At 42.1% G+C, this 27,647-nt stretch overlaps 2 protein-coding genes across 2 annotated transcripts; one reads left to right on the forward strand and one right to left on the reverse strand.

Annotated features, from left to right (window-relative positions):
- The first annotated feature begins 910 nt into the window (after positions 1-910).
- Positions 911-14,761, forward strand: ston1 (stonin 1). The gene is made up of 9 exons (XM_075483060.1): positions 911-1,037; positions 5,168-7,079; positions 7,260-7,462; positions 10,917-11,018; positions 11,153-11,276; positions 12,540-13,042; positions 14,121-14,357; positions 14,478-14,567; positions 14,654-14,761. The coding sequence occupies exons 2-9, from the start codon at positions 5,231-5,233 to the stop codon at positions 14,759-14,761; spliced, it is 3,216 nt and encodes a 1,071-aa protein (XP_075339175.1). The 5' UTR covers positions 911-1,037; positions 5,168-5,230.
- Positions 14,762-15,769: 1,008 nt separating this feature from the next.
- LOC142399362 (lutropin-choriogonadotropic hormone receptor-like) lies at positions 15,770-27,426 on the reverse strand. Its single transcript, XM_075483989.1, has 11 exons — positions 27,257-27,426; positions 26,851-26,922; positions 24,565-24,639; positions 24,237-24,311; positions 22,020-22,094; positions 21,652-21,729; positions 21,413-21,481; positions 20,906-20,980; positions 18,362-18,550; positions 18,137-18,190; positions 15,770-17,489 (listed from the first exon to the last, which is right to left on the reverse strand). Exons 1-11 carry the CDS (start codon positions 27,424-27,426, stop codon positions 16,349-16,351), a joined length of 2,073 nt encoding a protein of 690 aa, XP_075340104.1. The 3' UTR covers positions 15,770-16,348.
- Between the last annotated feature and the right edge of the window lie 221 nt (positions 27,427-27,647).

The raw sequence follows: 27,647 nt of genomic DNA on the forward strand, positions 1-27,647 counted from the left end.
TAAGAACTTATCCAAGAGGCATGGTCGTGTAAAAATGGCCAACAAGGAGATCCTGCCTGAGGCGCTGGACACAAACAGAATATATGTGAAAGAGGGGATGAGTTTTAACTGCAACTTACTTACCCGTTTACTTATTTATTTACTGGTGTTGTTGTCTTGTGGAAATATAAAGCCTGAGATCCTGGTATCGAGGTGATGCTCAGTACTCGGTTCCCTCCACATAACTGTTTGGAATTGTGGCCAAAAAGTTCAAACGTTGTTTCATCAGGTCAGAGGATTTTGATGATCTAGTCTGAGAGTTGTTCAGGTGTCATTTCTTTCTTTCTTTCTTTCTTTTTCCTGACAGATTTCCAACAGGCTTTTTATGTGGGATTAAGTGAGGCATGACCTCTACCTATCTATCGATGGCCTGTTTGTTGGGGGTTGCATTGGTGTTTGGGCTTCTGAGAGATTCTCCTATCCGCACAAATGATAACTGGATCTTGATAATACTGACCGTTTGGTTCTTTGCTTCTTGTCAAGCGCTCTTCATCCCTGATTATTTTATTATTTGGTTGGGCAGACAGATTTAGAAAAGTCTGTTGTTGGTCCTAAACATCTTGCATTAAAAACAAAATTATGTAGGCTACTGGGTTCTGGGGCACAATAGTTAATGTTGACTTTTTCCTGCATCAGTTTTAACCCAATCCTGTCCCTATTGGTGTCATGGCTGTGGAATCTGAAACACTACAACATTTGAAAAACCTGAAGGGGTCTAAAGCAGAATTCACTGTCAGCAATGGGTGTATCTGGATTATTTGGTCGCAAGATGTAAATTTGCAGTATGTAGTCTGCATGTTGCTTGTGCGCACCCATTGACTGGTATCTAAATTTCCCACGACCATGAACGCAGCACTGCGCTGCTCCGTGTCCCGTTTGAGAACAGTCTGTGAAAAACTCCAGGATTTACACCCTGCCATTTTGAGCAAAACCGGCCGACGTTGGGAGTTCAGACGTGTCCGTCATGACCTGAATTAAAGAGCAACTATTGTGAATTTGTGAGTATTTATTATGTTCGGTTTACCTCGGGTCTGTTTTAGAGAACTGTGATACTTCAGATGTTGCAAGATAAAAAAAACAAAACCGCCTGAAACGGTGTTTCTGTTTGTGGACGCAGACTCGGTGTGTTGTCAGTTTTTTGGCTCCGTTGTGAGTGAGTGGCGCATGTTGAGCTCTGTGCAAAAACTCGAGTTACAATAAAAAAAATCAGAGCAGAGCAGAGAGACAACTTTTCCCTGAGTTTTGAGCTTCAGAACAAAAGGGAGTGGGCCTCTCTGTCCGGGACCTGGGCCTCTGACAGCGTGTTGGTACTGTTTTCTTTTTCCAGTCCGAGTTGCTATGGGCGAGGGGGGGAAAGAAAAAGTTGTTTACCACCGGTAACTCATGTGTTTGTCTGCCATTTCCAACCCCCCTAGCGGCGTGTAACGGTAGTGCAACCGCGCACCCAATAGTATGGAAGTTTTTCTGTGCCATCAGAGTTTGAATACGAATTTCTAAAATCGAATTTTTACAGCATCAAAATCAGACTCTGAATTTGAAAAAATAAAATTCAGTAGAAAAAAAATTCAACTTCCAAAAATTCAGTGGAAAAGTTGCTTCTCCCTGTTTACCCGGATGTTTAGTCTGGTTCCATTTCCACAGAATTTTTGGAAGTTGATTTTTTTTTTTCCACCAAATTTTTTTTTTACACTGTTTTTCAAATTCAGAGTCTGATTTTGATGCTGTAAAAATTCGATATTAGAAATTCGTATTCAAACTCTGATGGCACAGAAAAACTTCCATAGAAGGCATTTATTGGAAGTGTTTGGCTTCTTTAATTCTGGGTTTAGTTGGGAACTTTAAAAAAAAAAAAAAAGAGAGACATTAATATTCAAACGTGAGACTGGGTATCTTTGTTGAACAGTAGCCACATAACAATTAAATGCTGGTAAATGCTTCAACAGAGTAAAAGTGACATTTAGGAAAACACTAAATATTTTCCAATATGTTTTTCTCTTCTGTTTCTGTAGTTGTTTTTACTCCCCGAGAGCACATATTATTCTATGTAAATACGCGTTAAGTAAGCTGGAGATGAGTCAACTGGCTCGGTTATCAACATCAGCCAACATTGAGCAACTACAACCTTCTGAGAGTGCAGCTACTAATGAACACTTTTTCTCTTTTTGCCAAAAAAATAGTTTTCCTTTTTAATCTTTTTGGAGCAAATGATCACTCCTCGCATTAGTTAAGAACTCACACGTGACACATTCCTGTAGTGAATGTCTACTGTGGCAGGACATGCTGGGATTGAAGTGTGTAACTAACCCCAAAGCCGCTGCAGTCGGTGTGAGGGGCACACAAAAGGCGGCGTGCACACTTTCTGCTCTGCTCTGTTTGACAAGAGCTCACTTTGCACATCGCCATCGGCATCCCTGCCCCCTGGAAATGGGTCATCACGTTTTCAATGCTGCGCCAGATTACAATGTCATTGTGGTCTGAGGGTGGTACTTGCTCCCCAAATTAAAGAGGTTGGTGTGTCATTTTGTTTATTTTTGCGTTTACACAGAGAAAACAGCCCTCTCCAACAGTGTGTGTGAGAACAGGGAATATCCAGAGGACCCAACAGGAACTTGTCTCTCTCTCTCTGTCTTTTTTTTTTTCTGAAATCAGGAAGCATCTGTCTGCTGAGTTAAAGTTCAACTCAATTTTTCCCCTTTAATTTCAGCAGTTTTGCTCAGAACCCGCAGGAGTTTGCCCTCGCTCATCACTTGTCACCGAATGGCCATAAGTGTCACCGGACTGGTTCCTATCTCTGCGAGACAGTCTTGTTGCTGTTCCCCATTTGTGGCTTCCAACTTCCCGTGACACTCAGGACTGCGACACGTGGCCTGTCAACAACCTTTGTGGCGTCTGACAGCTGAGCAAATGCATCGGCTTTGTCGTGCTGCTGGGAGAACCTGCGTTAAAGGCTCGTTTTAATGCAGCGCAGCTAGAAGCTCGATCGGGTTTGAGAGTCGGCAATTGTAGTCGCTTGGAATTGCACGTCGTAAGTTTTTCATTTTTCCCCCACTCAAAGTTTTGGACATTTTTGTGGCATAGTGATGGGCAGTAATGACGAACACGAGAAGGATCAGACAAAACTGCTCTGAACCGCTCAGATGGCTGATCGTTTGAGATCTTCTCCCTTCGCAGCCCAAGTATGAAAACGGCGATCAAGACCGAAATTCAGTCGGAGTTGTAAACTTTCCCCGGCTTCTTGAATCTTCTCGTGCAACATGACATCCGTGGGATGAAACGTGTGTTAATCTGCAGGCTTTGTAAAGTTAATGTTGCCAGACAAATCAGAATTCAGGGCTATTCTAGAATCTGCTGCATAATTGAAATGGGATTTATAAAAAAAACAACAACTGACAGTGCGATAATATTTGCTGTAAGTTTACACAAATAAGGCAAGCTGGTATTTCCTGTGTGCAAAGCTGCTTGTCCCCAAGGAATGTGTGGAATGTATTCTTTTGTCCTCTGTAGATTTAGCAGCGTCTCATTTCTGCACGGCCTGTGAGAGAACCCAGAAAGAGACAGCAGGCTGGAAATGAGACTGTCAGTCAACCCACCCCAACGCCGCTAACACCACCACACCACCGTCCCGTCTTTCTGCTTGAGTCCAAGCTGATGGATATTTGTACTTATACTTGTGGAGACGTGTGCGTGCCGTAACAAAAGGCCCTCATTAGGAGGATGTTCTCCAGTGTTCGATTCGATTGTCAGTTGTCCGCTGCCCTGTTTATTTATAAAGAAGGAAACTTTCCATGGATGTGTCCTTCATGCGAGTCTTGGCTGTGATTTTGAAGGGGGAGGGAGGCTGTAATTGCATCTCTCTGCCCTTTTTTTTTTTTTTTTTTTAACGAGGAAACGAAGCTTCAGCAAGTTTGTAAGTGGCTTCTCTGTGGCCTCTGAGCTTGATGTTCCTCACATCAGAGCAGCCAGCTCATCAAAAGACAGACTGTGATTGAGTTGTGGGGAAATGAACTCCAAGATTGTATGAGGATTGCAGCGTGTTTGCTCTCCTACTGCTGTCAAATTAGCCACACGATTTGATTCCTGTGTTGAAATATGTTCCAGGAGGATGTTATTATTCATCTGCTAGCAGCGCCGTGCACATTAAATCTGTGTTGTTGTTCCTTTTCCCATGCTTCATGCTGTACCAGCTGCTGTCCCACATTACAGCCCTTTCTCACAGTTAACTTCCTGCTGTTTAATGAGACTGGATCCTTGCTGCCGTGCCTAATTTCTCGCTCGCTTTTTTTTTTTTTTAGGCAAGTTCATCATGAAACATTTAGTTTGTGCTTGTATCAAAGCAAAGTAGGTGAGTTCCATGAGCAAAAAACTGCAAGCTTTTCAGATCTCTGAACTTTTTGCCTCATCTGTGTTTCGAATTGCTCCCTCAGTGGGAGCATTTGGATGAGAAATGAAAGCCGCATGAAGAGCTTTCCACCGTGTTTTCTTTAGGCTGAAGTTTTCTTTTCAAAATGAGAGACTGCTTTGAAAAATTGCTTATCTAAATTAACAATTAAGGAAGGGGAACGATATCCCATCTGCCACCTCTCAAAAGTGACAAAGTTGCACTTTGCAGGCTTGTAATAAATCACTGCGAGGTGGTACGAAGATAAGAATCTGTCTGTCAGAGAATTCCCACGAGTCCTCTATCACCGTCTTTTCTCTTTTTTTCTTCTCCAGCTTAAAGATGATGTTCATACAACTGTGATGGAATGACTTGCAAGATCTTTCAGTTAATAAACGTCTGTGTGAAGGATTATCTTAACGCTAAAAGGAAATGACAAATGCTCCAATCTGAGGGATCATCTGCAGCTGCCTCACTGACTCAACCCGCAGAGCTTGCGTCAGCTTTTACATCAGCCTCAGTTAATTGTAGTGTTAACAGAAATGAACTTGTTCCATCTTCACAGACTCATTAAGCTTTAATAGAGTACCTTTAGGAGAAATGGTTTATTTATATCCTCCAGAGCTCTGTTTTCTGCTGACATTAGAAGTGGAGCTGTACGTGCTTTTAAATGAGAACTGATCTGTTCGAGGGTCACAGAGAGTTTTAGAATGGTCAAAAAACGTTTTATTTTGTTTGTTTTTCTTCCAGACGACAAGGCCTCTAGACTGGGGGACAGATAATCCAGGAGCTGTTGTTTTGAACTCGTCAGCCATGTGTTCCACGAAGCATTCGAACTGGGTCACGTTCGATGATGACAGCACGCCTCTCTCGTCGCCTCAAAAACCCTCACAGTCACCAGGTGTTGTCAAAGCCTCAGTGCCACGTCCCAATGGCCTGAAGTTGGTGCCTCCTCCAATCAAAGATACTTCCTGGGGCTTCAGCAGTTCCCTTGACTCCCCTCAAAGCCACTCAGGTTCTAGTGGAAAATCATGCAGCACACCTTTTTCGACTCCTGTGAGGGGAAATCCTCACAGCGCGTCCTCATTTAATTCCAAATCGTGGGAACAGAAGGCCTTTCTCCGGAGTTTCTCCAGCCCGCCGCTCACCTCTGTTCCCTCTCCTGTATCGGAGACCTTGAATCGCACATCAGACGGACCAAGCCCTTTCCCTTCTTTCCAGGGAAACTCAGGACACTTTAACCCCTTCTGGGACGATTCTAGAAACAGCGCAGATGTGGGCAGCTCCTCCTCAGACTCAGACACAGACAACAGCCTGCCACGTTTCTTTATTCGGACCAAAGATGGCAGCGAGCCTCCACGTGACCAACTCCAGAACTCCTTCTCTTACGTTTGCAACAAAATGGAAGACGTACGAGTAGGGACGGGCCGCGAGGCAGAGACACAGAGCAATGGGGAGAAGCGGCTAAGCTGCAGAAATGAGGTTTTAAGCGAGGATTCATCTCAGTTCGTTCCTCGGGGCCTGTTCCGTAGTGAGAAGAGAGACGGCTGGTCTGTCATGCTCAGGATTCCTGAAAAAAAGAACCGTATGTCCTCCCGGCAGTGGGGGCCCATCTATCTGCGCTTGTTGCCAGGAGGCGTGCTGCAGATGTACTATGAGAAAGGCCTGGAGAAGCCGTACAAGGAGTTCCAGCTTCTCCCTCAGTGTCGGCTCTCAGATCTCAAAGTGGAAAGTTACACAGAGCCCCGAAAGGTCCTCACGGTCAAGGTGGAACATTTCTCCTACACCGAAAAGAAACGCTATCACCCAAAGCTGGAGGTTAGTCATGAGGCAGAGGTGGAGCAGCTGCTTAAGTTTGGCTCCACCGTGCACGATGACATGGAGGACCTGGTTGTCTCCATGGAAGAGGAGATCTTCAAGCTGCCCGTGCCCCACCAGCAGAGGCGGCACTACGAGGAGCAGGAGCTGTCCTTGCAGATCACCGATCACATCTGGATACAACTGGATAAGTCGGGGGAAGTCATAGAGCGGACAGCCTTCACCCAGATCCACTGTCTCGCTTTTCTGAATGGACAGGGAGACTGTTTTCTTGCCCTGAACGATCTCGGGTTGCTTCACTTCGACTCCAGTTACGAGTCTGAGGAGAGCAGTGAACTCTGGATGGAGATTGCCGACTGCCATTTTCACAAATGCGTGAACGAGACGGAGTTTCAGAGGTCCCGGCTCATGAAGTTCTCCCCTCCTGACGCGTGCAGGGTGGAGTTAATGCGGTACAAAACCACAGTCTTGGGTTGCACCGAAATTCCCTTCTCAATCAAAGCTGTTGTCACGGTTCAAGGCGCCTACGTGGAGCTCCAGGCCTTCCTCAACATGTCGGCCACCTTCCTGTCCTCCCTCAGGGTATCCGACACGCACTACCCACTGTGTGAGAATGTAGTGATCCGCGTGCCAGTCCCAGGCGACTGGGTCAAAGTGACTCAGACGGTGGCCTTACTGCGGCAGAGGTCACTGAAGGCCCGCATGAACAGGAACGCCTGCCTGGGCTCCATCAGCACAGCAGATTCACAGCCCGTTATGCAGGTGTCGATCGGCTCTGTCAAGTACGAGAACGTGTACTCGGCCGTCGTGTGGAGGATCGACAGACTGCCTGCCAAGAACACAGGTAGCACTTCTGCTGGAGGCGAACAGTTAGCCCTGCTCTACCGCAGTAGAAAAGTTTACTTTGTTTTTCATGCGTGCCGTACACCTCACTGCACACTACACCCCTTACACAGCAATGTTTGCCACTTGCTGCGGTGTAACACTCTTAACTACAAGGGACCTTTGTTTTCTCCTTTTGCAGCGGTGGATCATCCACATTCGTTCTCCTGCAAACTGGAGCTGGGATCTGATCAGGAGATCCCAAGTGACTGGTACCCCTTTGTCACGATGGAATGTGAAATTATGGGCGCAGTCGTGTCACAGACCAGGGTGAAGTCTCTTGGCACCGTGAACGACATCCAGCCACAGAAACACGTGACCAGTTGGACGCGCTATCATTGTCAGGTGAGACAGCCTTCGGTGCGGTGGCGCACGCGCCAGACTTGATGTCGGTGGAGATGTGTTGGTGCAGCTGAACTAATTCTGTGTTGTTTATTTCAGGTGGAAGTGGAGAAGAAATGGATTGAGACAGAGTCACAGAGACAGTCTGGTTGTATGACACAGTGACGGTAAAAGTGAGCTCTCAAGAGGACGTCGTCCCGTTGGTCCGGGATATTTTCCAAAATCTTAAACCTTTAAAAGGGAAGGAAAGCAATAAACAGAAACGTGGCTGATGAGGGACTTTTTGCTATTTTTTTTTTTTTTTGCTCTCAAAATCATCTAATTACACATAACCTGGTGGTATTATGGAGGTTAACAAATTTTGGATCCTTAAACTGAGACTGAATACCTTTTTAGATCTAATAAACCGTTTTACCGTCTTTTTGCCCTAGCACTTTACTTCTAATAGATTTATTAATTGTAAGATTCCAATTTATACTACTGTGTTTATAAGCCTGCGTTTGCATCATCTGCACTGTCCTCCAGACTGATCGACAGCCTTAATAAATGCATGCCAAATTTGTTGTGTAAGATAAACAACTGAAGTGGTGAAATGTTTTGGGATGAGCTAGATATGAACCGATGTTTGGGGTCAGGCCCTTTCTGTTGTCCAGCAAAGTTTAAAATAGGAACCATCAGACAGATGAGTTTAAATATGACTTGGCATTGCTTACTAAATTTTGGGAAATTTGTTTTTTTTTGTGTCCTATGAATATTGATGCTTTTAAGAATTTTTTTTTTTTAAGAAAAAAAAAGGGCATTTGTAAAATAAAGCAAACGGGTGCAATTTCAAATGAACTTGACTACAACCTCTGGAGCAGCTGTCGATGCAGCTGTACATAAATTCATTAGGACTGAATTTCACTGCAACACTGGGTGCTGATGTGGTGTAAAGTGGCTTTACTTCTGTTGCTCATCTTGGACTGACCTTTGACTTTCGACCAAGGCTGTATCGTGGAGGACTGTAATTTTATTTAAACAAATCAAATCTTTATTATAAGAGCTTTCTGCCTTTCAGGGTTGGGAATAAGTGGATTAAAAAAGAAATGATGAAAATGGTGAAGGGCTTCAATCATAACTTTTGTGCATGAGGTACCTGGCTTGAGCTGGATATGATGTACATCAAGAGTAAAAAAAAAAAAAAAAAACTACAACTTTAAACTGTGTCTTTGTAGTTCTTTATAGGTGTTTGTGATGCTGGAGTGGAGGATTCTCTGGTGCTCATGCTGCGGAGTCTGAATCTTATTATTGGTAAAATAAAGGAGCAAAGCTGCTTTAAACAAATGCACAGCTTTGTAGAGAGACTGAGGCATCCAGTAGTGCTTAGCTTTATAAAGGTGGGTTGCACCTTTATAAAGCTAAGCATCGACCTGCATTTGTGAGAACACGCTGTGTTAGAAACTACACAGGCAGCATTACTAAAAGGCTAAATCTTTCAACTCCCATCCAGTCACTGGCTCTGATGGAGAAATATCCAAAACATTAGATTCTGGTGCACTGCTTAACTTAAAAGTTATCACATGCTTGTTTCTTCATGTTCATTCTTAGTCAAGTGTCTTTATGGATTTCTGTTCATCAGCATAGGGGACAGTATTTGTGACAGTAAACCTGATATGATTAAGTTTAAATTGACTTGTATTTTGTATCTCTAGGGTAAGTGTGAGCAACCAAAATAAGCAAAAGATAATATAGCGAAGTGTGGTTTTAGTGTATATTTTTTATCTCTTTGTTTCTTCGTAATTCAAGTCTTTCAGTCCTGACTTCAGAGCGGGTTCTCCCTGTGATGAAGTGGTAGCACCAGTAACCTGCAGTACCCCCAGAGGAGGTTCATGTTGCTGCTTTCAGCCACAGCGCGCTCTGCCTCATCAGAGGAAGAGTCCACCTACAGCGCTGAAAGAGTGCCAGCATCATCAAGCAGGCGCCTGGAGGGGGCAGGGGTTGTGGCTCCCGGCGCCGCTGTGAATCCATTGACCGTAAAGTTTAAAAATGTGCAGAAATGTTGCGCTTGGTTTGTGCACATATGGGGGACAGAAAGTGGTACTGAGCTCCCCAAAATAGACGAAAATCATGGTTGCTTTTGAATTTTTCGTTCGAAAGGAACCAATGAAGCTGGACCCTGAAAGACTCATAAGCTGGACAAATATGGACATCCGCTCTTCACTATCAGGAAACTTGACATGTTTATGTGTTCAATGTCTGTGTTTGCCTTTGCTGCGATTTGGTATTTGAGGTCCCCGTTAGGGTGGCCTGCAGTCGTTAACACCCACCCACTCAAAACAGGCGACGCTCGGCTGCCTTTACAGAAACGCACAGTTTTACAGCATGGGTATGGGACAAATGCCACCAAATGTTTGTTCACTAGATTGACCTAATTACAGAATTTCTTAAATGATAAAAGATGAGATTTTCCACAAGCAAGCCAAAAACATTCTGACTTGTTTTAGTATCAAAACTGAAATGGCATTTAAGGGTTCAGTGCAAACCTGCTTCAGGGCTGACACGCCATTCGACAGTGACTCCATTACATTCTGCTGACAAACATGAGGGCCTCAGACAGAGTGCTGGGTAGGCCTATTAGGAACAACCGCAGGTGCTCAAGGATATAGGGTATATATGCCAGCTGGAGACTGAAAAACAAACAGAGGCATAAAATGGCCATAAAAAACACCAAAAAACAACCCAAATGTGACTCACAACGACAAAGAAATGGACAATACTCAAAATGAGACACAAAACAAAAAGAAAATGTAATATGGCCACAGACTAAAGATAATCTGCATGGTTTGTGGTTGTTTTGTTGCCCGGGTGCCTTAATCTTTTGGTTGGACCTTGTTGGGGTGGCTTTTTACACACCTCTGCCCAGTGACACATTTTTTCATGATCCGCTCATGGCCTCAGCCTGGGTCACGCCTCTTTGCAGAGCTGATAATGATTACTGTCACCTGTGTGCACCTTTGGGAAAAACAGTGACGTTATCACGGTGAATTACCTGCGTCATGTCTTCAAACTGACAGAAGTCTGCTTTCATTACATGGCAGTTTGAAACATGCTGACCAACACAGGCCCAGTGGTAAGCAACAAAACTGCTGTGCGCTGCTTATTCTGAGAGCACCAATGAGCTACTTCAACGTACTAATTTGCACTTGGTGTTTTGCTATTAACAGTGAGGCCACCAAAGCCTTTATTTTTTTATGCTTTTTTTGTTTATTTTTCTCTGAAATTGACCACATTGATCGAATGGTTTTATATCTCTAAAATGATGAATAGATTTTTCAGCAGTGAGAGCTAAATTTGTGTTGATTCTGAAAACACACACACACACACACACACACACACACACACACACACACACACTAGATTCTGTGAATCTCAAACAGTACAACAACTTCTGACTTTCAGTTCTTGTAAACAACTGCAGGCCAAACTCTACTTGTCCATAATTGATGATGTGATTGACAGTATGAAGGAGCTCTTCTTAGATGAAGGGCTTGAAGACCGGGTCCTGGACGATTTAAGGCATGTAAGTAACTTTTTGCAAACCCTGAATACAATTTTTGGCTTGACTTAAATTAGCAGTCACAGCAAAGTTAGACCATCGAGTGGTAAGTACACACCACTCTGGGAAGGCATACTGCAATGTTTTCTGCTGTGCAGCTGTGGGAGTCCAAGATGATGCAGTCAAAAGCAATGGAGGACTTCAGGAAGAACGATATCAACTCCTCCAACTTTGTGATGCAGCACCCTGCCAACTATGGACAGACTGATCAGGAACTCACAGGTAACCAAATGTTGCAAAAGTCCAAACTCATTATCAACACCCGCGGACTTAAGGGTTCAGATGGATGGACTTTTTAGTTTGTGTTTGTGTGACTGCAGTCCCCTGTCAGTAATGGTTCAAAGAAAGTTTTCTGAAGTGATTCAGAGAGCTTGTGTGTTTCACCCGCTCTGCTCTGATTTCTGCTTTCAGCTTCGGCTGTGATTCGTGCAAGTCGGAGTATTCACAGCTTACCAGTTAAGGCAAGTGTCATGCTTCTCCTCTCTGCCAGCTTCACATGAGAAGCATGCAGGAATGAAGGAGAAAAAACATTTCAACGAGACTATTTATTGGATATAACAATTTCCAAGGGATTTATGCAATGAGAAGAAAATGTGGCCTATCTGTTTATTACCTGAAAGTATATATTATTATTATTATTAGCTGGCAAAGTTTCATCAGAATGAACCTTTAGATAATCTTTGTGTACACAATCGCCACATCACACTCAAATACTTCATGATAATAATAATAGTAATGCACACTCATTCACCTAAGCAAGACAAATCATTCGTCCCTTATTCCTTTTAGGTTTAAGGTTGATTAACATTTTGGTTCAGCGACAACTTCCCATGTTTTAAACGATCAAGTTGACCCTGAGGAAACAGTTTACTTAACTGCATGCGGTGTATGTTTTTATATGAAACCTTCAGAAAATCAACTAATGAATGACTGAATCTTGGATGTTTTATGTGCATAAGCACAGATATTTCTTTCTTTCTTAATTGGCTGTTTGAATTTTCAGTTTTTTGGTTTTTTTCTTTTCTTTTTCTTATGAAGACCATCACACACCCAACCACCTCCATAGGCTCTTTAACATTTGTTAAAAGCAACACGTGTCCGATAGAATATCATGACATGCGCATTTAAGAAGTTAATAATACACTGGAAATGCAGTCCAGTTACGTGCTGTCTGACAAGACTCCTAATGTGTCGGTGGTGAGCCTAATTTTCTTTTAGTTTACTCTGCAGAACTACCGTACTGTCTGATATGCTAAATTCCATTTTTTCCTATGACACTATCCTGAATTGCAGAATACTTCAGAGACACTTGCTACTTTTTCCCTCCCTGCGTCGTTGGCATATCCTGTGCAGATTCCAGCAGGTGTCACTCTACAAACAGCCTCTGGTATGCAACAACTTCAACCCTTGTTGTACAAAGTCTGTTTGTCTTTCTAGCCAGGACTAGCTGCTAGAAAAAACATGTCACTCTTTTGTTTCCCCGAGGTCAACTTTACAAAGTCAATGTTCCTGTGGTGGTTACTCAGGCCCCGGCTGGCCATCAGCCTGCATCCCATCCCACACACAGAGTCGCTGAATGGAGGGAAGCGCCTGCCCCTCAGCCAGCAGCGGTTCTACCAAAGCCTCTTCTTCCTCATGAGTCCGAGCCGTCCTCTCTTCCAGCCTCCACCATCATACATCGAAGGACCAGTCTACCCCTGAGTCTGGAGAGCAGCCTTCCCCTGAACTCCACAGAGCCAGAGCTCACACGGGGAGAAAATGCGCCATGTCCACAACCTGAACCTGTGAACGTTGGTGTGACCGTCTCACCTTGCAGTCAGTTATTAGACTTCCAGATCAGCACAGAGGAGGCTGCGGCGACAACGGCACAGAGCACAGACATTGATGATATTCTGAAGCAAGTGATCGAGGAGGAGAGGAAGAAGGCAGAAAGAGCAAGGAATCTAGCTGCTGGGAACACGGACAGTCAGTCTGGAGCTGATCTTGGGGTAAGTTTGAAAATATTTTGTCCCTCCCAGAAAATACAGGTAAAACTTAATGTTGAGGCACTGATGTGTACACTTAAATAGTTTCCATTCAGGAAATACTTTTTTATATAAATATATATTATTTTTTTCATATTATTGGGCTCAAAATAAATTTATTTTATGAACATAACTATACATTTAATTAAAAAAAAATTCTTTGTCAGGAATTCTTTGCAGGCAATGCGTTTCTAAAATCTGGAAAGAAAGGATTACCTTCTTTATGTTCTGCTTTGTTACACCTTAATGTCGACTGTCTTCAGTGGCTGCTTGTTTGTGGGCCTTCCTGCCTTTTTAGAAAGTGAAATTGAATTGAGGTCAGTGGACTCAATCAGCTATTTTTGCCTTAAGAAGCTCTTCCATCACCTTAACCGTATGTTTCTGGTCATTATCCATTCGTACTCGGAGGCACTGTCCTATCTACATCATTTGTTTGATTCGGAGCACAACCTCTGCATGCATCCGAGTTCATCCTGCTGCCTCTGCGCTCTCATCATCAATAAACTCCGGTGACCCAGTTCCACTGGCAGCCATGCATGCCAGTGCTACAACACCATCTGCATGACGTATGACATGAGACGTGGTCTGCGCTGGATCATGAGTCTGTCCTTTCTCTCTCCGTGACTTAGAACCAGAACAATCTTGCCTTCATGTGTCCAGAACTGTGCAGGATTTAATCAAGTTGAACCTTTAGCTTATCTTTAGTTACCATTTATTTCTATAAGACAAAAAAAAAAAAAGTAATTTAGCTCTTTTCCAACTTGTTTTCAATCTCTAAGGCCCTTTGATGCACTGTTCAACAGTGGATTCCTTCTTTGTAATGTACCACATAGCTGATTTGCCTACCTCCTCCTGTTTCTCTTGTTTTCTATGAAAGCAAATCTGATCATGTAACTTCTAATCAGTTGCATGTCTGTTCACTTTTGAGCTTGCATAGAATGAAAGGATAATGTAAAAACATGACTGAAACGGGAATTACATCCAGATCTCCAGTAGTGTTCTTGTTGCATTAATGTGAAATATCTTTGCCATTTCTACTAAGCTGGACTTGGACTACAGCTACAGCGAGCTGTCAGACATTGTTCAGCTGGATGGTCCCGCAGACAATTCTGACCGCGAGGAGGAAGAGGAGTTTCCCCTGGAAGAGAATGACTTTTTAGGTTTAATTAACGCAGAGGCCTTAAAAGCCCTTCAGGAGGAGAATGCCACCAGTGACAGCAACAGCATCTCCTCCAGCAGCGACGGCGAGGCAGCGAATGAACTTGCGATTGTAGAGGAGGTAAGAAAGTGGTCTTTATACTAATTTTCATGAGTCATGGTTTCTTTCCACTTCCAGAAATGAACCATGATCCTGTGCTCAGTGGTATGGTTCATTAATTTGATGCACTGTGTTGATTAGGACCCTCTGAATTCAGGTGACGATGTCGTTGAGCAAGACATCCCAGACCTTTTTGACACAGACAACGTAATTGTGTGCCAATATGACAAAGTAAGAACGCTTTTGCCTCATTTGGCCCCCTAACAAGATCCATTGGCCAAAATGACCATTAAATATTGTGTTTCACCATATTGCAGATTCACCGCAGCAAGAATCGCTGGAAGTTTCATCTGAAAGATGGGGTGATGTGCTATGAAGGCAGGGACTACGTGTTCTCCAAAGCTGTTGGGGAAGCAGAGTGGTAATGAGCTGTAGTCCTCTTGAACAGATCAGTATCTCATATTGGAAAAAGAAAACAATGGCTTGAAAAGGGGAAAACTATTTAGTAAGTTTAGACCTTTTGTTGGTGGTGTAATTTGGTTTACCGAGCAGCAAGATGGGTCGCTGAATTTTTTTATTATTTTTTTTCCCCCCTCATTATGTAATAATTGGAGCAAAACTGCTTGTTGCAGCCAATTACTTTGTTCCAGACAAACACGAATTTATGTTTTGATATGCTGATAAGTTTTCTTCATTACTAGAGCAGAGCAATGTTTTCTTGTGTCATTAAGTCTTTGAAAAAACCAAACATGTTAAATTTTCATGCATGTTTTGCCTTTAATTATGCTTCAAACACACTAAACTGCACTGTTGTGCTGAATTCACGGGCAGAGCCCGAGTAACCTTTGTGTCTTTATAGCTACTTAAGTTCCTTTGTTTCCTTTTCATGACAGAGACAGAACCATTGCAATGTTACAATATATAGAAATGCATTGCTACTAAGAGCTGGGGGGACATTTTTCATGAAAAAAAACAGTGAGATTTTGTTGAATGAACTGGAAACAAGTTGAAAATCTTGTTGGTTTGTTTAAATTTAACTGAAGAAAACATGACTTCTGGGGAATACGATGGTAACGTTTGAGCATTTTAGAAGAAAGGGTTGTATTTGAAACACACAGGCACAGAAAACAGAGGTTAAGAAAATTATTTTTTAAATTATTATTTTTTTTTTAAATTACAACCCACTTCAGCTTCTGATACTGTGGTGTGTACAGGGGAGAAAAAAATATTGTGGAAGTGGACTTAAAGAGCAAGGTTGGATTAAAATTTTTTCATTTCAGTTCAAAATAATGTGAGCTATAATTTAAAACTTTCACTCCATCAGAATAAAGTGTTCATACCCGTGTTTGAATTGCATAACCACACTTTTAATTTTTAAAAAAAAAAAAACAATTACAATTATTGTTCTTAATATAATATCTTCTACCGCAGTATTATTTCTTTTAACTTGGCTCCAGGTTTAACTGATTTGTCTCTGCAGTCTTCAAACATCCCAGTCCAAATGTCTCCTGAATACAACAACATAGAAATTGACACAGAAACTCACCTCGAAGCTAAAACGAAGACATTTAATCACAATAATTTAATTGTATACGAGCTTTAAATCTTAATCATGCCTTAACAAAATAATAATCTGCACTTTACAGAATGAACCGCCACATTGAAGAACAGCTCACAAGACTGCAGCTTTAAACTGCTCATGCTGAACGATCATACGGTGACACGCTTCAGATATGCAAATAAACTGCCTAGGTTTACACGTTCTCCACCCCAGCTGCACCCATCTACCTCTTTGTACCGCAGCACTTGTCGAGAAATGGAGGCCGCCGCACCCGTTGCCTTCACCGTTGAGGCCTCTGTTCAGATTGATAAAATTCTCATTTTGACTTGGCGTTTGCCATGCGGACGACTGATAATCCATTCTCCTCGACCTAAATTTTGAAGAAGTGCTACAATTTTAGTAAGAAAGCAGATGCTCCTATTCATAAAAAAGGAAATCTGCATGCTGCCCATCATGTGGCTCCCTTGCTTAAAAAACATCCCTTCATCTTAATGTGATGGGCATAAAAGCTAAATGAATGAGGGTTTCTGTTGGCCACCTTGTGTGTGCAGGTCTGTTGTGATGCCAGAGTCTGTGATCTATAGAAGTCAGTGTTGGCATGGCAGCAGCTGCATCGCCTCACCAGCTGGCACACGTCCTTTCTGAAAGCCCGTGTGAAGATGGTGTACAAGAAAGGGTTGCAGAGGGAGTTGATGGGATAGAAGAGGATGAGCAGGATCTTGGCGTGAGACACAGTTATGAGGGGCATGTGCAGGGCTGCAGAGATGGCGAAAAAGGAGATCGGTGCCATGCATAGAAAGTCTGTGAAAATGAGCACAGCCATGCGTTTGGCAATCTTGGCGTCTCCATGACGGTCGGAGTGCTCTGGGTTGTGAACACTGAGATATATGCATATGTAACAGTAGCATACCACTAGGAAAGCAACAACATTCAGGATGAGCACAACCACCACGTAAACCTGAGAACCCAGAGTGTCGATGTCCATGGGCAGACAGATGCTCACTTTGCTGTAACTACTGACGCCCACAAGAGGGAGCAGGGCAACCAGCAGAGAGAAGGCCCAGCCTGCCCCCATCATGGCTGTCACGTGGTGCATCCGCAGCCTCTTGTTGACATGCATGGCGTTGGTGATGGTGTGACAGCGTTCGAGGCTAATCACAGTCAGTGTGTATACTGATAGCTCGCTTGCAAATACGGTCAAAAACCCTGCCGTGCCGCATCCAGGCCCTGTCTGCCAGTCCGTGGCATGGTTGTAGTACTCGTGACGGGAGTGGTTGTCCATGAAGGCAATTAGCATCAAATAGAACCCCATGCACAGGTCAGCAAAGGCCAGATTGCACATGAGAAATCGGGAGATGGTGAGCTTGTGGTGGCTAATAAAGAGTATGACCAGAACAGCAAGGTTACCCACCACAGCGAAAACTGTAATTATCCAGGTCAGACAGCGCAAGAGGGGAAAGCCCAGGAGGTCCTCACAGGGATTAAAAGCATCTGGCTTTGGTGTGCACATGACAAAGGGATTGTCATGACAATCAAATTCCAGTTCTGGATACTGGAAGTTGATAAGATTCATGCCATCATCAGTGGGCTCTCTGAAAAATACACAAGTTCACCATTAAAATATTAGAAAATGGAATAAAACTACTTGTGCAGTGGTCATTAAATTTGATGTATCATGCAAAGAGACAGAATTAAGAATACAGACTGGTAGGGATATTTAAAAAAACAAACAAAACGGGACAATACAGAAGCTGATGCTGTTTTCATAGTATTTTTGAGTACAATGTCTGTTAGTAGATAATTTCACAACTGTGCAAGATGTAGTTATGAGTCATTACAAGGGAGTCATTCAGGTTAGAATGAAAGCTTATGAGCTGGTGCAACAGATGAGCACCAAGTGCTCATGTAATAATGTCATGGCTAATGAATTCTTATGGTTGGAACATCAGGAAGTTAAAACGTGTTGCAGCTGGTGTGATCGAATATTTACTTTTATGAAGTTCTTCCAACTATTTCTAATTTTCCTTCTGTTCATCATCAATCATTCCATAATGTGTAAATGAGGATACAGCATCTCAAATTCTTTCCACAAATGGATTGCATCAGTTCACCAGTTTTTAGATATGTGAGCATGGGGCTAGTTTTTTTTTTTTTTTTTTTCTCCCCTCCTAAGTAGGTCTTAACCCCCCACCACCTTAGCAATGAATTGCCCATCCCAAATGAGCAGGAAGTGACTTACATTTCTGTTTCTATGAGATCACAAAACTTTGTGAAGTTCTTCAAGGCACTTTCCCTTTAAATGATAAAAAAAAGAAGAGCAGTAGAAAAGGTTAGATTGCACAAAGTGCCAATAAACTCAGCTAATTACCAGAAAACTGATAATCTGTATCAATTGGACAGAGCTTTGGATTTTTAGGCTGATGGGGATGGATTTGTTACATAGTTGGGAGCTGTGCTCGGTTACCTTTGTATCCGACGCCATGTGTGGAAGGCACAGCAGTGGCTGGGGTATGTGAGCTCAGCCTCCATCAGCTCATCCAGGCTTTCTAATGGAGGGAGGCTCTTCAGGGCAAAGGCAGAACTGGCTTTCAGAGATCTTACCTGCCTCAACCCCTTAGGTGGGAGGGAACTCAGAACTGTGGAGGAAACATCCCTGAAACACACACACACACACACACACACACACACACACACAGAAGGCAGACATGCATTTCAATAAGGATTAGTAAAAATGATGAGTAACGCACAGGTTTTTAATAAGCCTTTAGATTGCCACAAGCCATTATCAGAGCTTTGGTCTGGTCATTTTCAATTTGCCACTTGAAATCTGTGGGAAAGAGTACAAAGAGCATCAACAAGAGAAGCTATTTTTTTTTTTTTTTTTTTTTTTGCTAATTTGAATCACAATATCAGTTTTATCACCTACAATAATTTTTATTTTCTAAATGAATGCTAAAATCCACAGCAAAATAACACGGAGCATCTGCTTTTCTTTGACTGCATTACTTGTACACTAAATACAGCCACACTGGACCCCACACATGTAAAGCAAGTGTGTTTGGCATTTCACAAATTCCCAAGCAGGGTGAGAGGGCATTTTCACATTTAACACACAGTTTTCTTGCAATCAGAGACCTTGTGAGCGCTGTGTGCCACAGACTTTACTCTTTCTTGCTAATCAGTATTTAGCAGTCTTGCTTCTAGGTTGTTTACACAGACAGGCTGTCACCGTCCTAATCGTTTGACAATGAATCAAATATTATGATGCACATTAATCTTGCTTCCTGACACAGTTCAAATATAATCGCCTTAATTCCGTTGATTTAACAAAATCATTTCTAACTGTGTTGGAAAAACAAGTGCAATTATAGCACAATTGCAAGTTTTTGTTTCTTTGTTGTTCAATGCAGTACACACATGGCAATTTTTACTTCATTAGTGTACCGAGCAGAAATATTTTCTAATTAGTTTTTAGATTAATTTATATTCACAGCTTGTATTGGGAATTAGTTGAATAAAGTAGAAATGATCCATTAAGTAAAGTGTAAATATACAAAACTGTCAACACTCTGCTGCACATCAGCTTAAAAAGGTACATTTGAAATAATGAGTGAATTTATCTTAAGATTTTGCTCAAAACTGGTCTGACTGACTCCAGGGCTACTTGGGAGCAAGTATTGGGGTGTAAAACCAAAGGAATTGGCTGAAAATGCTTTAGTGTCCACATTATCCTCATTTACAGGTTCAAAATGATATTTTTGGGGTTTGTAGGAATGGGTATACTCGAATATGTCCTTTAAAGACATGGTTGGTAATCCTGTTCAGAAACACATTTTGTAATACTGGGTGAAATGGTCCGTCTATCCTGAGAGAAATCTATACAAGATGTATTTAGAAAAAGGGACAAAAATAATCAGACCTCTGTGGCAGCTGCAGGACTGAGAAAAAGCTGACCAATCCGAGATCAGCGTCCCACTGATCTCGGATTGGTCGCCTACAAAAAACCAATCAGATGCCTCTGCTTTCTGCCTACGCCCCCCTCTGCCGGCTCCCTGCTCCATGTGCGCATGCGGTTCTACCGGCTTTGGATGAAGCACTGACGGAATGGGGAGGGGGGGGTGGAGCTTAGAGGAGGGGACACTTTCGAATCTTGCTAGCTCTCTTGCTAGCTCTCTAGGATTACCTACCATAGCTTTAACTGAAGGCTGGTATACATTGACTTAAAAGGTTTAAATGAGAAGTTGGTCACCATTTCACTTTTCCCATTGTCCTACTGAATAAATTGAAAGTTTATCAGTCAGTTTGGAGCCAATTATTAGGAATTCTGCTATAAATGAGCTCAGACTATTGGAGAAGCAAAAGATCTGAAAATAATGGAAATCTACTGGGTCTGGTCTTCAGATGCTGAAAGTGCATGATGAGTATGGTTTTCACTTGCCTCTATGGTTTAGCCAGAGGTTTTGGCTGAGAAAGTTTAGTGAGCAGATGTGGCTCTGACTCTTTACTGATGGAAATCAGTGTTTTGGCATGTCTCTTAAAATGGCCCCAGAACACTTTACATGCTTTGAATTGCCTTGTGTACAAATTGTGCTCTACAAATAAAATTGCCTTGCCTTTAGCAGACGAATCATTTCATTAGTTCAGGATTTAAATTTGTTTTTTTCCTATTACTTTGACATGAATTATTTCCAGTAGGTAGTTGAGCGGAGCTGCTGGTGGCACGAACAAGTAACGAATACAAACGGCACAAACACAGTGTATCGGGCAGGTCAGGAGAAGTGTTTTCTGTGAGTGAGAATAACTCGCTTTGTTGAAGACTTTGGACTCTCTTACTCTGGAGACCTTTTACATGCACCAAATCTTACGGCACACTACGGTCAAAAAGCATTAGTGAAAGTTCTGCAATGCTGAGATGATGTGCAGACTGTTTAATTATTTTCAGTGTAAATAACCCCTTTCACGGTTGCTAATATGAAAACATTAATCATCAGAATGCTTTGTGACTTACAGATAACTCGGACCTGTGGCTCCTTCAAAAGCGTTTTCTTCAATGCAACTGAGATACGCGTTGTCTCTCAAAATTCTACAAGAAAAGAGGGAGGGGAGGGGAGGGGAGGCAACCAATGAATGTAACCTCAAGCTCAGAATGTACTTTTCTTTTAAACACACAATATGAAAGGAAACTGAAGCTGACACGGTAATGACCAACAATGCCCCCAAACCATTATTCATCTACTTTTTGTTTCCTCGAGTTGACACTGAAGAGGATAAGCATTATTTTAAGACAGCAGGGTGTCTGTGCATATCTCATCCTCATCAACTTCCAGCATTATGGGGCAAGACAAGAAAACAACGGGGCATCCAATCTTTGTTTAGTCTTGCATAAGGTTAGTTTACTGGTACACTCAGTTTTTATGATTAGAGCCAGAAAGGCTTGAACAGCGCACTGAACAGAGGCATGCTTCATTGTTAAGGTGTATCTGTTTGAGGCAAATTTCTTCATCGAACTACTTACAGTGTGTTGAGCTTGGTCCCATTGAAGGCATGAGATTTTATTTCCTTGAAGCCGTTTCTAACCAGGTTCCTGTCGAGGGACACAGTGTTACAAATTCTGCTTCGCTATCGCCAAGGTCAGAGAACTGAACATTCAATTACACAAGGCACATCAATAAACATTCCTAAGAAATGGTGACAAAGTGTTGCTCTTAGCTGAGATAATGTGGTAACAAAAAAGGATTGTGGGTCTGTACTCACATGTCAGCATACTCCTTTGTGATGCCTTGAAAGGAATTGGGTGGAATGATGTCGATCCTCGTGTTGTCAGCCATGTCTCTGCAGGCGCCGGAGATTTATTCATTTAAGCTGTTTAGCTTAATTTATCAGTCAGGCAAAACCTTTTTTGCATTTTCATACAAATGAGCACAGTTTGAACTGTGGCACAGATGAACAGTGTTTCCAGCAGGGTGGATGGCAATGTGACATTGATAGAATAAGAGTAAAACTAGGCCTTAGAATAAAAAGCTCTGCTGAGAATTGTGATAGGAAGAACATGCAGTTTTGGAATGTGCTGAAGGACACTAATCCAGTTTAGAGAAGCACCATTTTTAAATGGCATTACTTACAGGATAAAACTTGGTGCCAAGGAAGAGATGGCTGAAAAGTCTGGAAAATGTACCATGCCTGTGTTGGAGATGCTCCTGTAAGGATGAACGACAGAGACGAGTGATCACGAATGGACGAGGATAAAGCTTTAAATACCCCCAAACTGTCACAAAGCTGGAGATTGCATTTCAGGGGTCAGGTCAACAAAACAAACCAATTTATACCCAAAACACACACTTATAAATTAGAGAATATCTTGAGATTGACACTTCTTTTTTCTTTTTTTTTTCACGGAATAATAATGTAGAATAGTATGATGGGTTAATTGGTATCTTCTAACAACCTTAAATTGAGATGAAGCTGTTCAAGACTAAAGTTTGGGGGTAGAGGGAAGAGGGAACTGTCGATGGCCGTAGTCACTGTTGCAGCCAAAGAGTTATTAAATACCAAGTATTCAAAAAAAACTTTCTAGGTTACGTTGGTGATGTTTTAGCATTTGATTATTCTGTTTCTCCCCATAGCACTGAGCTCTTCTTTGTGCACTTCTAAAACCACAGCAGATGAAATTGAATTTATCGTGAAATCATCTCCAGTTCAAACTGTGCAGTCATTGGAGCATATTTTCTTTGTCCCCACTGTGCTGCCAGCTCTGGCTTGCTTTGCATACAGCTGCAGATTCTCCTTCTGTGCTGAACCCAGGAGTGTGATTGTGCTCTTGCAGGTGTATCCAGTCAGCCTGCTGATTAAATATTGATGCTGCTGCGGTTGTGCCTGTGCAGTCAAAGTAAGAACTATATTCTGTTTCAGTTCAAAGGTTTTACTTTTCAGACATCGTAAGCCGACGCTCATCAGGTCTTGGAATTATCAGATGAACGACACATGCAATTTTGCGCCGTGTCATTATCTAACAACAAGTAACCGAAAATGCAGAGGTAGTGTGTGAAAAGTTGGTGCACAAAAGCAAACTCCATGATTCATTACCTTGTAGAACCACCTTTAGCAGTAATAACTTGAAGTAATCGTTTTCTCTGTAATGTTATCAGTCTCTCATTGTTGGGAGGGAATTGCGACCCAATTTTCTTTACTAAGTTGCGATTGTACAGTCATTTGCAGACTTTTTAAAAAAATTTTTTTTACTCTCTTAAGATCCAACCAGTTTCAATCACATTTGGGTCTAGACTGACTGCACCGTTGCAACAGCTTGACTCTTTTGTTTTTTCAGCCATTGTATGTTTGTGTGTACATCTATATATAGATATTTCTATCATTGATTATAATTCAATTTAATTGTAATTAATATCCCGTTGGATGACCAAATTTTTGCGAAGCTTTAGATGCTGATGCTCTCATATTTGACTTTGGTATACAGGGGAGTTCATGGTTGACTCAATCACCGTTTAGGGGTCGGAGTGCGAAACCCGAGGCAAACTCGCCATCCCTCCACCACTGTGCTTGACATGTGGTATGAAGTAGTTGTGCTGATGTGCTTTGTTCAGTTTTCACCAAACATGGTTCTGTGCCTTATGTCCAAAAATCACTACTTTGGTTTTCTCAGTCCAATTTTTCCATGAATTTTGTTTGTTCAGATGCAACTTTTCAAACCAAAGCTGTGCTGCCATGCTCTTTCCAGAGGGGAGAGGCTTTTCCTGAGCAACTCTTAACAAATGGAACTTGTTCAGTCTGTCTCTCTCTCTCTCTCTCTCTCTTTTTTTTTTTGATTGTACCGTCACAACTTTTTAAATTTAACATGCACACTGAGGCATGCAGAGTCTGTAGAGGTTATGCTGCTGATCAATAATAAAGTACATTTGATTAGCAGCTACTTACCTTCTTTATTTTGGCTTTCACACACGACTTCAGCATCTTTTGTTAAATAATTACAGTGTAATTTGTCATGTGCTGTTGTTCACCTGAGGTTTTGTTTACCCCAATTTAAGACCCTATAAGGACCAGAGGATCATCAGTCCCGATACATAAAACCTTACAAATGAAAGAGGGTGTACTTACACTCTTTACCATGCCTGTATGATTCGTAGGAATCATCCCCTCGAAATGATAAATGATTAAAAACATTTCAAACAAATAAAAAATTTACTTTGATTCTTTACTTTGTATTGCACATTTTGGAGTTCCCAGTCAATGTAAAATTTACGCCGTCGCACAAGGTTTGAGGAAGTCTCGACTGCAGAGAATTCGCTTGTTTAAACAGATGAAATATGTAAAACAAGGTGACTTACAAATATTCCAGCCTCGGCAGGTCAGTAAATGCACCTCTTTCAATAACCCTCAGACTGTTGATATTCTGCAGTGAACTACGGGAATGACAATGAGTAAACATATTAGTAATTACAATGTTTTTCTCAGTGACTGTCAACAAACAAGGAAAACCCATTCATGCATCAGCCACTCTGAAAGTTGATTATGAATGCCGCTTTGTAGCTGACAGACTAATCCCCATGAAACTTAAATAAAATGCAAAATGCATACCGGCTGTTCAAATGAATAATCGCTTTTGTCATGTCTGAATGTGACATGTGGCGCAAGGTAATGTGTCACTTAGCTTACATTTGCATCAGACTGTGGAGGGAGAGGAAAGCGTGTCTCTGTACATGCGTGATGCAGTTGCTCTGGGAGATCTCTCTGTGGTACAAAGAAATGGCTCCACATTAGTCGACAAATTAAGAATAGATGCTGATCAAATTACTCTTGGAACATATCGGATCAAGCTACTGCCAATGCAAGTTAGTAGTAGTGCAAGTAGTGCAAGGTTTGGGTTGCTCAGTTTTCAATGCATTTTATGTAAAAGGAAAAAAAAAAAAAAAATAGGACAAGAGTTGATTTATACAGGTTTCACAAGCCATGAGGGAAATATCAACATACCACCGCCGACAGCTCATACTTTCTAGGACACTACACACACATGCTGGACCTCATCCTTGGAAATGTTCCAAACATGCATCACAGATGCATCCAGGCCAGGAAGATGAAGTAATTATATTTTAAAAAAGGGGGAATAAACAAAGGTGTTTAGAGACAAACAAAGTCAACAAGACTTTGTGATTTGTCCTTGATCACTTTGTTGTCTGATGGCTGACTTCAGAAAACGCTCTCCATCATCTGTTTGTAATCAACATTTTCGACTCCCACTCTGGCTATAATCAGCCAACGCTTTTCTAAGGATAAAGTCACAGTGCTTCCATTTCTAACCATAGACACAATTAAATGAGTCCATCTGTGCTGCATAGCCTCCTTTCTTTTATTGTTTCTCGTGATTGGATTACATATAGTGTCAGAATTACCATTTACAGTTCATAAAAGCCTTTTCACATAATCATCTAAGTAAAGCGGTGCTGTGATTTCACTGATGACAAACTCCACAACCCCTCTCATGTCAGTCCACCCTGACACAGGCTTTATGAGCTGAGAAAATAAAGGACGGCAGCTCCAAGAAATTAAATTCACTTTGACTTAAATGGTGCTAAAACCGAAGTATTTTAAGATTTAGGCTAAATTTGAAACTTGATGAAGCGATCACATTCAAGTGTAGTAAGTATCTGAGACGGGTGAGGCTTGTCCCTGGGGAGCAGAGCAAAGTCAAATGTGCTCGACACAACGCAGCTCACCTTGAAAAGGGTTGGCTGTTACATTTTTGTTTTTGTGGTAAAAGTTAAAACACCTTCAAGTGTCAGAAGCCAGGACTGTCCCCTTTCAGCAGAAGCTACTACTTGTTGGTATTTTGCGTAATTGTGCGCAAGTCTCTGACAACTCACTGATATGTGTGACCCCTTTTCTCTGCACTTTCAGTTTAAAAACTCTTAAAAGCGTTTGAAGGTTTTCTTACAAGCATCTCCTGATTTGACCTTCCTGCAGCGTTTCAAATCTTGGGAGTGACGAGGTCATTCCGTAAACCCTCCATTTCTTCTTTATGAGCCATTTATCAGTGGTTTTACTGGTGTGTCTGGGTTATTATACCACTGATAGTCCACCGCAGAGCCCCATGCAGTTTTGCCAAAATAAAGGCTGCGTTAAAGTTGCCTCCTCCTTTCAAATAATGATTTTTGCTGGGTTGCCAGGAGTGTGATCCATTTAGTTTGTCTGAGCCTGACCAAGTCTGCATTTGGCACATGACTGACACATTGCAGGCAATGCAATTGGTTGTCGTAATCTTCTCTTATAAACTCAATACACAATCACAGGTTTCTAGCATCGGTTCACTATTTGTCACTGGTAGAAAATATTGACATGAATTTAAGTTACTATTAGGCCAAAATGCTGATGCTATAAAATCAATTGATAACGAGGAGCAGTTTAGGCTGCAGTTCGAACTCAATTATAAGCCCTATATAGGTACCTGCTTCACTTTTGATTTTACATAGTGAAAGTATGATAAAAAAAAAAAGTGCTGCAAAATGTTCCGTCACTGTTGGGCTGCACTGTCCAAGAATACGCATTAACGAGACAACGAATATGGCCAGTTTACCTTTGAGATATTTTTGGTTTATTCTAAATGAAAGTGCTCCTGATCATTGAGTCTAAAGCCAATCAAAATACATAGGACATGGGATATAAAGAGAAAACCTTCAGGATGGAAGCAAAGTGGAAGGGCTTGTCCTTTATCTAAACATGGCATGGGAGGTAAACTCTGCGCAACACCATAATGTTTGGAAATAAGTCAATTTTAAGTCAGTATTAAAGCATCTGGCAAATGTAACAGCTAATTTTTGTTTCACCAGTGCACTTGTGTGTTTCAGAGTTAAGAGTCTATTAGCAGTAGTGTTTCCTTATAATGGACATTTGAATGAAATATCAACCACCACGATACAAAAAACAAAAACAAAAAAAACGACTTACATGATAGTAATGTTGATCAGCTCCCTGAAGGCATGAGTGGGAACTTGTTTCAAGGGCAGATGGGCGAGCCTTCTGTAGGATCCGTGAGGAAAGCAGTTAAATCCACATTTATGCTGCTACATACTGTATAAAGGAAACAGGAAAATAGACTACAGAAACGTCACTTTGGGTTTTCTCTGAAAACTACTCTGCATTTATCTTCTGACAATGGTCCTAAGAGAAATGCAACAGTGAGAGTAATTGGAAAAAGTGAGACCACACATTACAAATCCCCGGAGGGAATAAAAGTTAATAAAGTTACACAAGTGTAAGTGATGGGCTCGGTATAAAATGCCCCCTGAGTCTTTTCGGGTGGATTTCTGTGTCTTTCCACTGCTGCAGAATGCAGAAAGTTTGGGTTACTTACAGTCGGAGCACAGGGGTCGCTCCTGTCCGTGAGGCCAGCTGAGTGTCTCTGTTGCACTGGAAAGTGTCGGCGGTGCAGCGGCAGATGGTTGGACAGGTATATGAGCAGCCGGGGCGCACATTCAGGGCACAGGACAGCGTGACCAGGAGCCAGACCGCCCGGGGAGCCATGTGTGATGACACGGGGCCGGTGGCTCCTACGGAATTAAGTTGAGTAGAGAATTGAGTATAAATATGAAAACTCAGTTCAGAGTCTTCACGAACGAGGGGATAAAACACCACTCAGGAAAAAAATAATCTGGCTTTATCATACCAGGCCAAAGGGACAAGGCTGAGTACAACAGTACACCCTCTCTCTGAAGGTGAGGATGTACTGTTGCCTTCAAGTGCTG

Source organism: Odontesthes bonariensis, chromosome 2 (assembly GCF_027942865.1).
Source record: "Odontesthes bonariensis isolate fOdoBon6 chromosome 2, fOdoBon6.hap1, whole genome shotgun sequence".
NCBI classification, from domain to species: Eukaryota; Metazoa; Chordata; class Actinopteri; order Atheriniformes; family Atherinopsidae; genus Odontesthes; species Odontesthes bonariensis.